We start from the raw sequence: 13,491 nt of genomic DNA on the forward strand, positions 1-13,491 counted from the left end.
CCAACCTCCATCCAACATTTTTGGATCATCGAAGTCTGCATTATACAAGGCTGTGTAGTATTTTTTTCATTTGTTTAGCTAATCATTTTATGGAAAGTAAGCTTATATGTCTAGAATAGAAGTTTCCCAATTTTTAGTTTGAAAAACTTATGTTTTGTCTTTTTTTTTTTAAATACCAGCTTTTATTAGAAACAACAGAAATGGCTTTGTTTTTCAAGACCTTCTCAAACAGAATAAGTCACACTTTAACATTATGGTTCCAATACAAAATAATGAAATTCTAATGTAGTTAAACTATACAAAATGATAGCTAGGAGGAAATTAATTCTTATTTTACTTCCATTTACTGCACTTTCAAAGTTGCAGGTTTCTATATCCAGTCATTCCTGTCAGTGACAGCGTTATCACTTTTCATCAGCGCCCTACCTGCTACATAGCAATGATAAGAAACACATCCTCACCTTCCACTCAGTTCTGACAGTATATCCTGTATTTTGTCTCCAGAGTTCTTTTTCATTCTGATGTCTAGAGTACTGCTGACATAAGGTAAAAAGATGAAATGAGGCCATATAAGTGAATTTACAACAGAAAGATAAAATGTTCCCCAAAGGGCTACCAGAAAATCATGCTGCACGTCAGAGGAGGAAGGAGGGGGAGTTGGTGGGATCATGCTCATAAGCAGTAATGAATACAAAAGATTTAAACCACCTCAAACCAAAGCAGACTATACAAGTGACTGTGCTTATACAAATGTTAAAAAACTAAAAGAACACAGACCCCGGATTTCTTTATCACATTTTGGTGGGTGGGAAGTAAATGCCTTGTCAGCCTTCTGGTCTTCTGAAATTCAGCTTTGCACAACGTTGTCTGCGTTGGCCTAACTTTTGTACAGGAATTTTTCCTCAGTTTTCTACAATAAAGTAAACTCACTTGACAGTCATGCCCCCTGAAATGCTCTACTTCAGTACATTCCTGACAGCTTCACCTGAAAGTGTTTATTATATCCAGCATTTTACCTCTCTCAGATGCACCACCATGTTACCAAAGGCTGCAAGAAATAAAAATTCCCTGTCCAAAATTGCTCCCTTCTCAGAGTCTATTTTGTCTTCAAGTGAAAAATGAAGAATTTAAAGGGAGATTGCAAGCACTAACTTATCAATCACCTGTCTTCTTTGTGCCAGGACAAACAGTATTTTCACTCATCCAGAGTATGCTATTATCCATAATTATTAACTCTGCCAAATTCCAAGAAATATAAATGGGATGTTTTCTACACAGGCTGTTATCTTAGTTCTTCTGTCTCTCAGTTCTTGTGTTATTTTACACAAGAAATTGTCCAGTTATTTTTAGGTGACTTGTTATTTCACCAGATGTCATATTTTCTTGCTTTATGGACATGTAATTCCTATAAATGTGCATGGGAGTTGAAGGAACATACACCACCACCACCCCCCAATATACTGTATTCTGGAAATAATTTAAACCTATTTAATAAGCATTATAATGTTAACACATATCAAATATTCTTGAGCTACCAAATTATAATCTGTACTTTTACAGTTTAGTCTTAAAATAGTACCAAAAATTAACAACATTCCTAAGCATTGAAGTTGGATACCTAAAACATGTTTAATTAAATGTTTAGAACACACCAGATAGGCTTCTTTTTGATAGCTGGACCTGAATTCCTTTATGTTTCATAAATATTAGCACTGCAAGCATCTTTAAAATAGTTATTTTGGTGAAATTTGCCAAGATGATTAAATACGTTTGTACTGATCTGCCTCTGCACTTCCCTGTTTCATCAAAAACCCTGGTTGAAACATTAAATCTACAATATACTCCTGAGGAGGAAGCAGAAGCCCAGCTATTCCTTGAGGGGAATCATCAACCAATTTAACTTCATTCCAAGCTCTGTTATACTCGCCGCGAACTAAACTACAGCCAACGCCAATTCTGTCTGCTATCACCTAAAAAGGAAAGAAAAAGGAGTTAATCACAGTTAATACATGTAGCTTGTGAGTTATGCAGCAAGGCCAAGAGATGCTTAAAAAGAAAACAAATACCTGAAAGGCCAGGAGCTTTCTTGAAACAGACTTTGTAAATCTCTAAAGTCTTCCAAACTGCAAATCTTTATTGGTTCTGCTTAGAAAGTGTAGGCCTTTAAATGTTATCTCTACCATATTCTATGCACAACATGAAAAATATTAATTTAAACTCTTTTCAGACACTGATATGTTTATCAGCCAGTCCCTCAGATCTCAATGAAGTGCAACACCCATAGTATCCAGCAATGTTTTCTTCTAGATGGAGGACTTATTTCTCAATAACATTTTGAAGAACTGTCTATACAAGGAACGAGGTGTAGGTACTTTACATAGATATAGCCAGTACGAAATACTAAGTGTAAAAATATAACATTTTTATCAGTGTAAGTTTAGGACTGCTGCTTCACTCCAAAGCACACTCCTTGCTTTTCAGCCCTGCAAATGTGGGAAGCAATGAAATGCGAGGTGAGCACCTGCTAGATGAAACACCTGCCTTTCTTCTGTGCTGCACTATCACTGACAGACCTGTAATGGTTTCCAGCTACAAAACTGCTTTCTCAGAACATGTCTGCTGTGAAGGAATGAAGTCCTGGAAGATTTCTAACTTGTTACAAATGGACAAGGATATCCATTGCTTAGACTGCTGTGGCTTTAAGAGAGATGATCCATCCCTACAAAGGTTTCTTAGGACAGTGGAGGGTAAAAGAACATCAGTGCTGCTTCAGCACAATTAATAAATGCCCTCAGACCTCCACAAAATGTGTCAGGAACTTTCCCCATGGATAGCATAAATTTAGGATTGTGGTCTTTCTCCTGTGTACTATTTCCTAGGTCCTTCCCGCTTAATGTGCTAGGCCCTTGCTTCTCTTTTCCTTTCCATCCAAGAAGGAGAAAAGTCCAGCTAGCCAACAGCCAAGGAAAAAGGATGGGACAGATAAGCAGGCTGTACCAGTACATCCTCACGTGAGGACAGAAGAAATGAATCCTCCCAGTCTAAGAAACTAGAAAATAAAAGCTGTTATATCCTTTCATAGAATACTGGATAGATACCAACTAAAAATTGTCCCAACAATTTACATTTGCAGCATAGAAAAAAAGGAAGCTGCATAATTCAATATTTTACAGTTTACAGAAAATGTAAAATGTTTTGACTCCAAATCAAATATTTTGGCTTTTTGCCATTTATCAAGTATTCTGCTGATATCACTTAAGACAATTTAATGACAACAAGAATGTTTACAGGAAGAAGCGATGCTGGCTTTCATTCACTGGGAAATCAACTTTGCCAGTGAAAAATGACTTAAGTGTATACAAAAGATTTTACATGAATATAAATATTATATTATACTGATGCAAGTATACTTTAGTTTATAATATCCATTTAACATCAATGATGTTATGTTGTAAAATAAATGCTAATGTACCTTGAAAAGTAAAGCCCTGTGATAGAACGTCCCTTTTTTGACTTTCCCGATAGGCACAACGTTGCATTTCAGTTCAAATTCTATTTCACTTATGTGAAGTTCCCAGCTGAAGTCATGTAGTTTGTCTCTTTCAATGGGGCCACCCATCTTGTCTGCAACAAACCTGTTGCAATTTATACCAGGATCAATTACATCTATAATTCCTCTTGTATTTATCACAAAAAATATAACAAAATGGAATATATACAAACAGTAAGTGAATGACATATAAGACATTAATACTTTTGCTATGTTTGCTTTAATTATTTTCTTTAGAAACTTGTATTTTAAATATGCTCACTGATAAATACAGGTAACCCTGACTCAGATCGTACACATTTGTCACAGACCTAAACCAAGGTGCAACAGTTGTCAGCAGAGATTCTGGAGAGGTCTAGTATAGGCACAAAGTCCTCAGAGAAAATCACAAACAGCAGTGTAATTACTGAGGAAGTAGTTCAGAAGCTACCATTCATCTTTACAGATGACATTATTACAATCCCTAGCCCTTCCATTTGTTTCAAATAGTAATAAAGGCACGAGAATATATACGACAAAAATAAAGCCACAGGTAATGAGCCCAACATAGGAAAGAAACTATATCCAGAAAGGGCACTTCAACTTCTACATGTGCTTTCTTATTCAGTGTTAGGTTTACGGTTGGACTTGATGATCTTAAAGGTCTTTTCCAACCTAAATAATTCTATGATTATATCGAAGCCAATATTTGGGGGGTATATGGCCTGTATTTATCCATTAAAAGAATGGCTCAGTGAAAGAAACAGAAGATCAGAACTCACAATCTGTGCAGATGCTGCCAAAAGCATGTCTTTGGGGTGATTGTGCACCTACCTCCTTATACAGGGGGATCAAGCCCCTATCTCCTCATACACACACCTTCACCTCCCCTATGCATGGCCCCTGTATGTAAAGACCTTTGTTCCTCAAGGTGTCCTCAGCCACAGGCACAAGTGTGATTGTGGGTTCTCAATCTGGACAAAGTGTTGCAGAGCTGACATGGGAATCACAAGCCACTGCTTCAGACAGGGAGCTAAAATCTGCTTCACCCCCTCTGCAGTAACTGTGAACAGGTTCTGTCCTCACAGTACATGAAAGGCAACCTCAAAGGCCGTATTTGTCAAAACCTAGGGCCTGAGGAGGTACTGGTTGCAACACCATGGGTACAGGGAGTTGTACAGGGGTACCCTGAACAGGCTAGACATGGTATCTTGAAGTGGGGAATTACTGGATGAGCCTGAAGAAGTGGGGGGCTCCAAGCAGTCACTTGTGCTGTTTGTGCCTACAGCCAGCCCTCAGTAAAGAGAGCAAAGCATCTCGAGCCTACATGCACACCACTCTCCTGTGCCCGCAAAGATCTACGGTGTTTGTTTAAAAGAAGAGAGCCAGCACTATCGTGTGTTCCCTCATCTACCCTGGCTCCTTCCCTGGTGAGCACAGCAGGAGCTCTGCTCAAGCTGCCAGGATGCCGAAGGCTGCTGCAGCTGCCTCCTCCTCCCATTCCTATTCAACACAGGCTATTCAGACAGCCGCTTAAAATGGAACATACACATAAAAATCCCCACAGAAAACATTCTACTTAAATTTCCCGTGATTGTTGCGCTGGGTTGTGTGTCTGCAAGTATTTCATTGGTGTGTTTGAAGAGTGGATTTGAAAGAGCATTTTATGGATTCCACCTTGAGGAAGGCAGCGTGATTTATACACTGCTGGATGGTTAAGGATGAATATCTGTCCTGTCAAATTCTGCAGTCAACAGAAAAGTCATTCCTCATATCACATTAGACCACTTCATTAAAAATGAGAGTTAGTAGAAGAAACAAATTTTGTGAGACTCAGCGGGATCTGACGCCAAACTCTCCAGATTCAGGAGGTAGCCAGGAAACTGCTAAGATAGTAAAGGTTAAACTAAAGAGAAGATGAAAGCAGACACACTGCGTGGAGATGACAGTGATTGCTGCCCAGGCTGAGTAGTCAGTGTAACTAATGAATCACACATTGGTAACAACAGTCTGTACACGCACCATTGCAATGTTCTGGCACTATTAAATCATCAGGATCTTAATTACAGTAGCACCTAAAAACTACACTAGAAAAATGTCTCTTGCTTTTGGCTCTATAGGAAAACAAAATACAAGACACTTTCTGTCCCAAGGGGTTTCCAAACCAACTAGGCAAGAGAGATTGTAAGAGAAAGAACAGACATGATACATAGAAGTTGCAACAGTCTCAGAATTAGGCTATGGTTTTAGCCTGTGCATTTAGGCTCTGCAGCACCTGGGTCTCTCCTGTTCCTTGACGATATAGATGCTACATGCAATTGATGTGTTCATTGGAAAGGATCGGTACAGATATATAAATGTGAAAAAAACTGAAACTGTCCATATAAATATTTTCAAAATGAGAAATTTGTACCCTTTTGTTGCAAGTGGTATTTTAAAATAGTTAAACTAATTAGAACAACATTAGAAACAAGAAACTTAAAATCTAAAATTATGTCAAAATTCTGGACCAAAGCTGATTTGGATTTCAATTAAGGATGGGCAAAATAACATTTGGAAAAGTTGTCCTTGGATGAGAAAACTGTTATTTTACCAATTCAGCTTATTTGCATTATTTATGGAAATACAATTCTGTACTCACTGTGCAAGAGCCACAACCTGTTCCCGGGTAGTAGTTAGTGCTGGAATTGTTTTAGAAGCATCATTAATGTAATCCAGTAAAATGAAGTCAGGTGGTGGTATCCAATGTAGATTTTCTAGATTTATTTCATCCTGGACTTTAGATATAATCTGAGTAACTTCTTTCATTTTGTCCTCTTCTTTTTTCCCCTTCCCTTTTCTTACATAGGAAACAGTACACACATATTTAGAATACCGTAATCTTTAAAGTCCAAATTCTAATACAGTAGTTCTCCAACAGGACGTTTTAGACAAACCGATTTTGAGGGAAAGGTAGGGGAAATATTTTCTCTTGATAATGAATAGCCCCAAATCTACAAAGCTGTAGAGGATATTTGTGGAACATGCCCTCAGGAGATGGTTAGAAACCGAGTGACACTAGCTCCATATTAATATTCCTGTAAATTCTCATCTTATGTCCATGTCTCTGATATGCTTTTCCCATATATGGATTATCTAGGGGAGAAGACACCTAGGTACAGCTAAATAATAATAACAACAAGTTTTTAGAGAGTATATAGGAAACATTTTTAGACAGTTACAGTTTGGTTGCATATGGTCATGAATTAAAAATCATGAACTCCCATGAGTTTTTACTTGATAGAAATCTGGACTTCAAATAAAGTAACAAATGGTACCAAGAGCATGGTTGAAATTTTGACAGGACATGCTAAGCAGTAGTCTCTGTAGTTGCAAATCCATGTAATTCAAGCATTATACAAACTACAACATGGTTTGTCAGATAAAGATTTTATAAGACATCTGTTTTTGCTGACTTTTTTCATTGTACACGCTACATTTTTCACTAATGTTCAGAATCTGAAAAATGACTGTGATCCTGAACAGGCTTCGTAAAGCACCTAGCAGAGGTATAAATGAAATGCTTGTTCTGCTTAGCTAGAATACTGTGCATTTCACAAGTTACGCAGCAACTATAAAATCAGTATCTTACCAGAGGTATTGTCAAGATCTATACAATCAGACAGTTTAGGATTTTTCATTTGTGAGAACACATGGAACTTGTGTTTTGTAAGCAGCATGTCTTTTTTCAGCATAGGTCCTGAATAATTCTAATGTGAAATATGACAAAATTTCTTTCATTTGTTTAACAGTTCTGGCTTATTTTTTAAAATCTGTAATGCTTCTGGCATTCTTGGAAGGAAAAAAAAAGAAATAAAGGACCACTAGAGTGCAAGGCTCCAGGGCACACTATCATTACTGTATGATTTTCAAATTATTCCTAAAATTTTTACAATTAACAGCATTCTTAAGACGGAAGGCATTGGACAAAGCAGAAGGGCATATACCATTATCAGTAGTCTAATTCAAGCAATTTGTCTTCAGAATACTTTGCAAAATTTTCTTTTACCTATTGAGATTTATCATATTCACAAAAAGCCCTTTTCATAGATTTCATAAAGCACTTTTTTTTTAGAAGGATAACCAATTAAGATTTAATCTTCAAATTACAGAAAATTCACCACCCTCTTAAATAAACTGTTCTGGTTATTAATTACCTTATACTTGAAAAAAGCAGACAAACAGTTCTCTTTATCTAGTGTGACTCTAACTATAGCCAGGGGACCTTGCGATACTAGATTAAACAGCTACCTACTCCATTTATACACTTACGAATATGGTTAAGAATACCCTGTTGAAAAAAACCCTGAATTACTCCCACTCTCCGGTGTCTGACTTAGCAGGTTTTCAAAACAACGATTTCTACAAATGGTATAATTCTTGTTCCTTCAGCATTTTCTCTCTTTGTCCCCTGCTCTTCCCTTCTATTCTCCTAGTACTTTCCTTTCCCTATGAAAAGTGCACTGCTAAATTATAGCACTATAGTAGGAGAATTTGTTCCCTTTTCCTGTCTACTCAAGTGACCCTTGAATCACTCTTATTCTCCTTCTTTCCAGTTTTCATGAAGAAAAAGACCTGAGAAGGATGGGTTTGAGCAATGGTTTGTTTGGATTGTTTGCTGCTTCTTATTTGTCTGAGGTATGACTACGTTCTGTTCCTTGGTGGAATGGCTGATACAAGGTAGTCTTCCACACCCTTCTCTACCCTACTCCTCAACTCTTCAGTTCACCATGTCTGTCTAATATTTATCTCATAAGGAACAGTGGAGTTGCTATCTTACAGCTCAGTGCTATAAAATAATCATTAACCACTGCAGTAGACTTCTGCTTCTCCTATTCTCTTTTTCATCCACATTCTTCTTACCAGTGGGAATTACATCAGAAAAATATCACTCCCCTTTCCCAAAGCTGTCTTACTACTCGTGAGACATACTTGCTGCAAATGCAGAGGAACATTGCAAAGGAGAACGCATGGCAGTTAATAGTCTCCAGGCTGTTTCTGATTCCTGTTGCAACTTCAGTACAAAAGTCCAGTGGGTCACCAGAGAGGGGGTGTGAGAAAGAAGGCAGCCAATACAACATGCTACCACCAAAAGACAGCCATGGCACCTATTTTCTTTCCTTTTTTGCATAGCCTAATGCCTTGGCTGTCTTTAGAAAAGGAATAAATGAGCATTGGAAAGTATTTCCTTATGGAGCATAGCATGGAAAAAATGCACATTTATCAGTCTACATTAAATATTATCTTTTAGCCCAGTCAATGTGTATATCAGATATGCAACTGTTTGATCAAAAAGGTTGCTGTCTATGCAAATACATGTCAAACTATCAACTAGGCACTTCCTCTACATCTAATTCAAACACTTCCAGCAGACAATTACAACGGCCCTTTCAATTAGCTTTCAGCTGCAGTTTATATAAAGTAGTATCACTTTTTCAAAACAGTGGCTTTAAACTGTGTTCAGTAGTACTTTGCAAAATAATGATGAACAGAAACATTTGATCAAAGGAAAAAAACATGTAAGAAAAAATCTAAGCATGTTTGAGACTTGGAGTCAGATACTGACCTTCAAATAACTCCCATATATCTCACAAATTAATAATAATAATGATGTATGAATTATGGATTCAAAATGAATGACAATGGGGTTATAAATCATACAACTTGATCATGACATTCAAAAGCAATTATTTCATACCTGAAGAAAGAAGTCTTTGTATGCCTGCAAGCTTACTATGGGAAATTGAGCCAGGTATTTGTTTTTTCTTAAAGAGAATTTTTTGCTTTCCAAAAGTGTTATGGTTGCTAACAGAGCAGTCATTTACTCTGTAGTTGCCATAAATTACATGAAAAAGCAACTATCCAAGAGTATCCTCATCTCACACTGTAATAAACAAACATATCATCTTGGCAGAACAGCTCTCTAAGCTATGCACAGTTGCTTGAGACTATGCAACGTGGTCTTTGACTCTAGAGCATCTTCTGAGATGAGGGAATCCCCCACTGGTGCAGAGCAAACATAACTGCTCAATATCTCCCCTTGCCTCCTGCTCCCTTTCAGTAAACTGGCATTTGCATGGTGGGTCATGACCAGAGCATGCTGGGCATCGGAAGGACCCAGTGAATGAGCAGAAGCTAGAACAGGCCTGGTAAGACACTCAAGATGCAGTATCTACTCTTTTGCATCCTGAAACAGGAACCTTTTGCAACGCAATTCATGTGATCCATTTCAGGTATCTGCTCCAAAATGATTTAAACTGAATTCCAGAAGTGCTTGCAGTTCAAATAACTAGTCAAATGTAAATGTCTGCCTTGTAAGTCAATAACTTTTGGATAGACTTATCTCATAACTCCAGTCCTATTTAAGTCAGAACCTCAACCCTTCACAGTCAGTAGCTGTTATCTGTCAACCATTTGCATGTCAGTTCTAAACAAACTGATACACATATAATTCAAAGTATAATAGCTTAGCCCTTTTTTTCTGCTTTTGCTCAGTGAAGACCATCGTCCAGATAACTCTTGCTTTTCCTCCATTCTCCATTGAACTATTGAGATCACAAAGCAGGTTTCAATTTTCTCTTGATTTCATCTCTCAAGTACACACAGATACAGACATACACAGAAATATATAAGCAGTCTAAGAAATCAACCATTATCTTGATCAATAAAATGCCTGTACAGACAGTAGCATGTTGAAGTTCATGGATGAGCTCCAAGCTAAAAATTGCAAATATAGTACCTCAGTTCCTACAACAGACACTCCCTCTCTCCCTGTTTTTCAGACCCTGCAGCGCTTAGCATTTTGTAATGCCCACCACTGACTAGAATTAACAGCCCTGAGGCATGGCTAAGACCCCCTATATCATAAAATAAGGAAAATGAGGAAGTCAGGACTGCGACCCACAGAAATCAACACAATAAATGGTCAGCTCACTAAGTTAGCTAACAGAAAAGCCAAGGAGAGTTATAGGTTACATCACATTCCTATCAAGGACTAGACACCATCCCATTGATGGCAAGGAGGCTCTATTTGATCTTGTTTTGGAATCCTGACCATTCCTCCAGAATTAGGCATGTACGCCTGCTTTCTCTGAAAGGCACTGTTGTGGTTGTGATTGTGCTGCTCTTTTACATAAAGAGTTACCCGTTCAGCTGGGAGACCATGGTTCATTTTTCTTCTACAGGAACAAACTACAGGTTAAATATTTTATATTAAAAGTCATAAGGACAAGGACTAGAACTTCGGTCTCAACTCTCTCAGATAAGTGCCATAACAGCTGAAGTAGAAAGCTCTGTTCATTATGCCTCTTTGTTAATGAATAGCTACGATGAACCAGAATGAGACTGCTAAACCCCAAATATTATGTCATCAGCTATCTGCAGGTGGGAGGGCCAGGATCAGATCCTCTTCCTGTAAAAGAAGGAAATTAATTTCCCACAACAAGATTAGAGATTCTGACCTACTTGGTATAAGCAGACATGCCCACCAGATCAGTTCCACAGAAAGGACTACAGGACTGTACCTAGTGTATGGTATGGATCAGAGGGAGTGCTGCAAGAGCAAGGCATTTTTAGGTTTGTTGCTGCCAAAACTGGGACAGTTCTGAGCACACCTTTCTTAGCTTTTAGTCATCTGTAGAATTTCACTGGAAGAAAATGAATCTAGAAATAAGGATGCATGTAGGCAGTATAGAAACTTTTTGTAGGTCTAGGTTCTAAATTGAGAAAGGAATTCTACCCTAATTTCCTTGTGTCAAGCTGTAAAATAACAGCATTTTGCTGCATCCTAGAAATATTGAAAGGAAAATCAGCCAAATAAATGGGAGATGTTCAAATACAGCATGAGGAGAGAAGACAAATAATTACTAAGATAGACAAAGGAAGATTACTGCAATTAGGAGGTGAAAGAAAGACTCTGAAAACATATTTAACAATATATTTGAGCATCTGTACTCTGTTAGGAAACTTTCTGTAATTATTTTGAATCAGAATTCTATTTCTAATGTTAGAGAGCAATAACAGAACATTAACAAGTAAATCTTAAGACCATACCTTGCTTTTTCTCTACTACTTTTTCTTGAAAGAGAAGGTGACAAGACAGTCTGCTCATAAGATGAATCTTGTGCCTTTTCTTCTACTGCAAGGACACTGAAACAGAATAGGATATTTTTGCATATTATTTGCAGACATAGTATTTGCATGTTAAGCTATGAAAATGGAGTTCTAATTTTAAAGGACAGTAAATATATTCATAGGAAGTACATAAGTGGAAGAAATAGCATAACCACTAATAAACTGGATACTGATTCAGGGATCAGAAATGAAGTACAGAATACCAAATGATGGACACAAGAGTAACTGGGGAGTAAAAGTGCTGCCAAGGTGCAACGGCAAGAAGCTGTGTCAAAGTCAAAGAAAGAAAACCTGATAGTTAAAGACAACTCTAGGGATCAACAAAGAGCATGAAAGTTTAATTTGTCATAGATATTCTCAGACATCTTTATGGTGTCATATACAAGCTTAAAAGGGAAGTTAATGATACTGTAAACCAAATATGTGATGTGTTGACAGAGAAAAAGGTTTTGGACTTGCAAAATATTGGTAGAGCATTCTTTGATCTGTGAGACTGTTTACAGGAAATGACTCCCAGTTAAACAAGCCCAATACCAACTTCCTGCATTCAAATCTAAGAAGATTTGTTAGGCTGGCTTCAACTTAAACAGAGAAGAAATGGACACAAGTTCTTTATCAAGTGCAAAAGCTTGATGGTTGGCTTTGTCCTGCCTCTTCGGATGTTGTGCTTAAAATTCCAATCATTTGTCTGTACAAGAAGATCATCAAATCATAGGTTTCATTGTTGCATGTTGACATTCAGCTTAGATAACATAATTATTATGTCAGATGACAAGCTTTGTTATAGCTAATAAAACACTGGGTGTCCCACCCAGGAAGGGTGTTAAATGAATGAGTCTTACTGGCTAAGTTAAAAAAAAAAGCAACTCAACTGAATAAATCTTTTCTGTCTAGGGGTAAAAAAAAGTTATTTTCCAAATTCTTCTTTTATAAAATACAAATCTCTTGCCTTCTAGGACATGAAGCACTATGCTGATATTTCTCTATGTTATGTATGTGTGTACATATACACACACTATGTAGTTGTACTGGAAACAGTGGAAGTGATGGAAAAGATGAGCTATTGCAATAAATGTTGGTAGATCAAACATGACTCACTCTTCTCGTGGTTTAGCATTAATGAAGATTATGGCCCGACGGTCAGTAAGCTCTTGCATACTCAATTCCTCCAAAGATGAAAATTTCACGCCAGGTTTTATCTACAAGAAAATTAGAATAAAAAGGTGTTCTGTTGAGTTAAAGATGAAGAGAAAAAAATATTAGATACCTAAAGAGTAATTTAAAATTCCTAATCTTTAACAGAAGACTTACGTAAGAACTTATAAACCCATTCAAAATACATGAAATTGATTTCTTCTTTATTTGCATTTTCTTAATAAATTTTTTTTAGAAAAGACTGTTTATAAATAATTGAACTTGTAATTATTGTTACTATGTCATTCCAAACAGTTCTAGATTTGGGAAATGTTCCTGCCTCTGAAGGCTTTACAATATAGGATAGAATTTTCAAAAGCAACCAAGTCCTTTAGGAGTAGGTGTTTCAATGATTTTCAGTAAGACTGGTATTTCTAATTCATTTGAGCATTTTGAAAAGTCCTTCTCAGATTTAAACTGAACACAGCACTAACAAGTGATACATAGTGGAGCCATTCTTTATATATAAACAGTGCTTTGTGAGAGAAGGGTCATGACCAAGGTGAAAACATGAACTCTCTCCTTCTTTATGTAAAACTAAACAAACAAAAAGTCCACAGGTCATTCAGTGTCAGGTTAGTATTAAGTATACTGCA

General features: G+C 37.1%; 1 protein-coding gene across 2 annotated transcripts in view; it reads right to left on the reverse strand.

The window, feature by feature from the left end:
* Positions 1-422: 422 nt before the first annotated feature.
* The window catches only part of ARMC3 (armadillo repeat containing 3), a 50,972-nt gene continuing 37,903 nt past the window's right edge, over positions 423-13,491 (reverse strand). The window contains exons 13-18 of one of the 2 annotated variants that reach the window (XM_035893258.1): positions 12,800-12,900; positions 11,621-11,716; positions 6,171-6,368; positions 3,473-3,635; positions 1,836-1,970; positions 423-536 (exon numbers count right to left, since the gene is read on the reverse strand). In XM_035893258.1, coding sequence (XP_035749151.1) covers positions 423-536; positions 1,836-1,970; positions 3,473-3,635; positions 6,171-6,368; positions 11,621-11,716; positions 12,800-12,900 — 807 coding nt within the window. Of the gene's footprint in view, positions 537-1,760; positions 1,971-3,472; positions 3,636-6,170; positions 6,369-11,620; positions 11,717-12,799; positions 12,901-13,491 lie in introns of those variants that run through there. The other variant, XM_035893259.1, reaches the window with a different exon arrangement.

Source organism: Egretta garzetta, unplaced genomic scaffold, assembly GCF_000687185.1.
Source record: "Egretta garzetta isolate BGI_Z169 unplaced genomic scaffold, ASM68718v1 scaffold434, whole genome shotgun sequence".
NCBI classification, from domain to species: domain Eukaryota; kingdom Metazoa; phylum Chordata; class Aves; order Pelecaniformes; family Ardeidae; genus Egretta; species Egretta garzetta.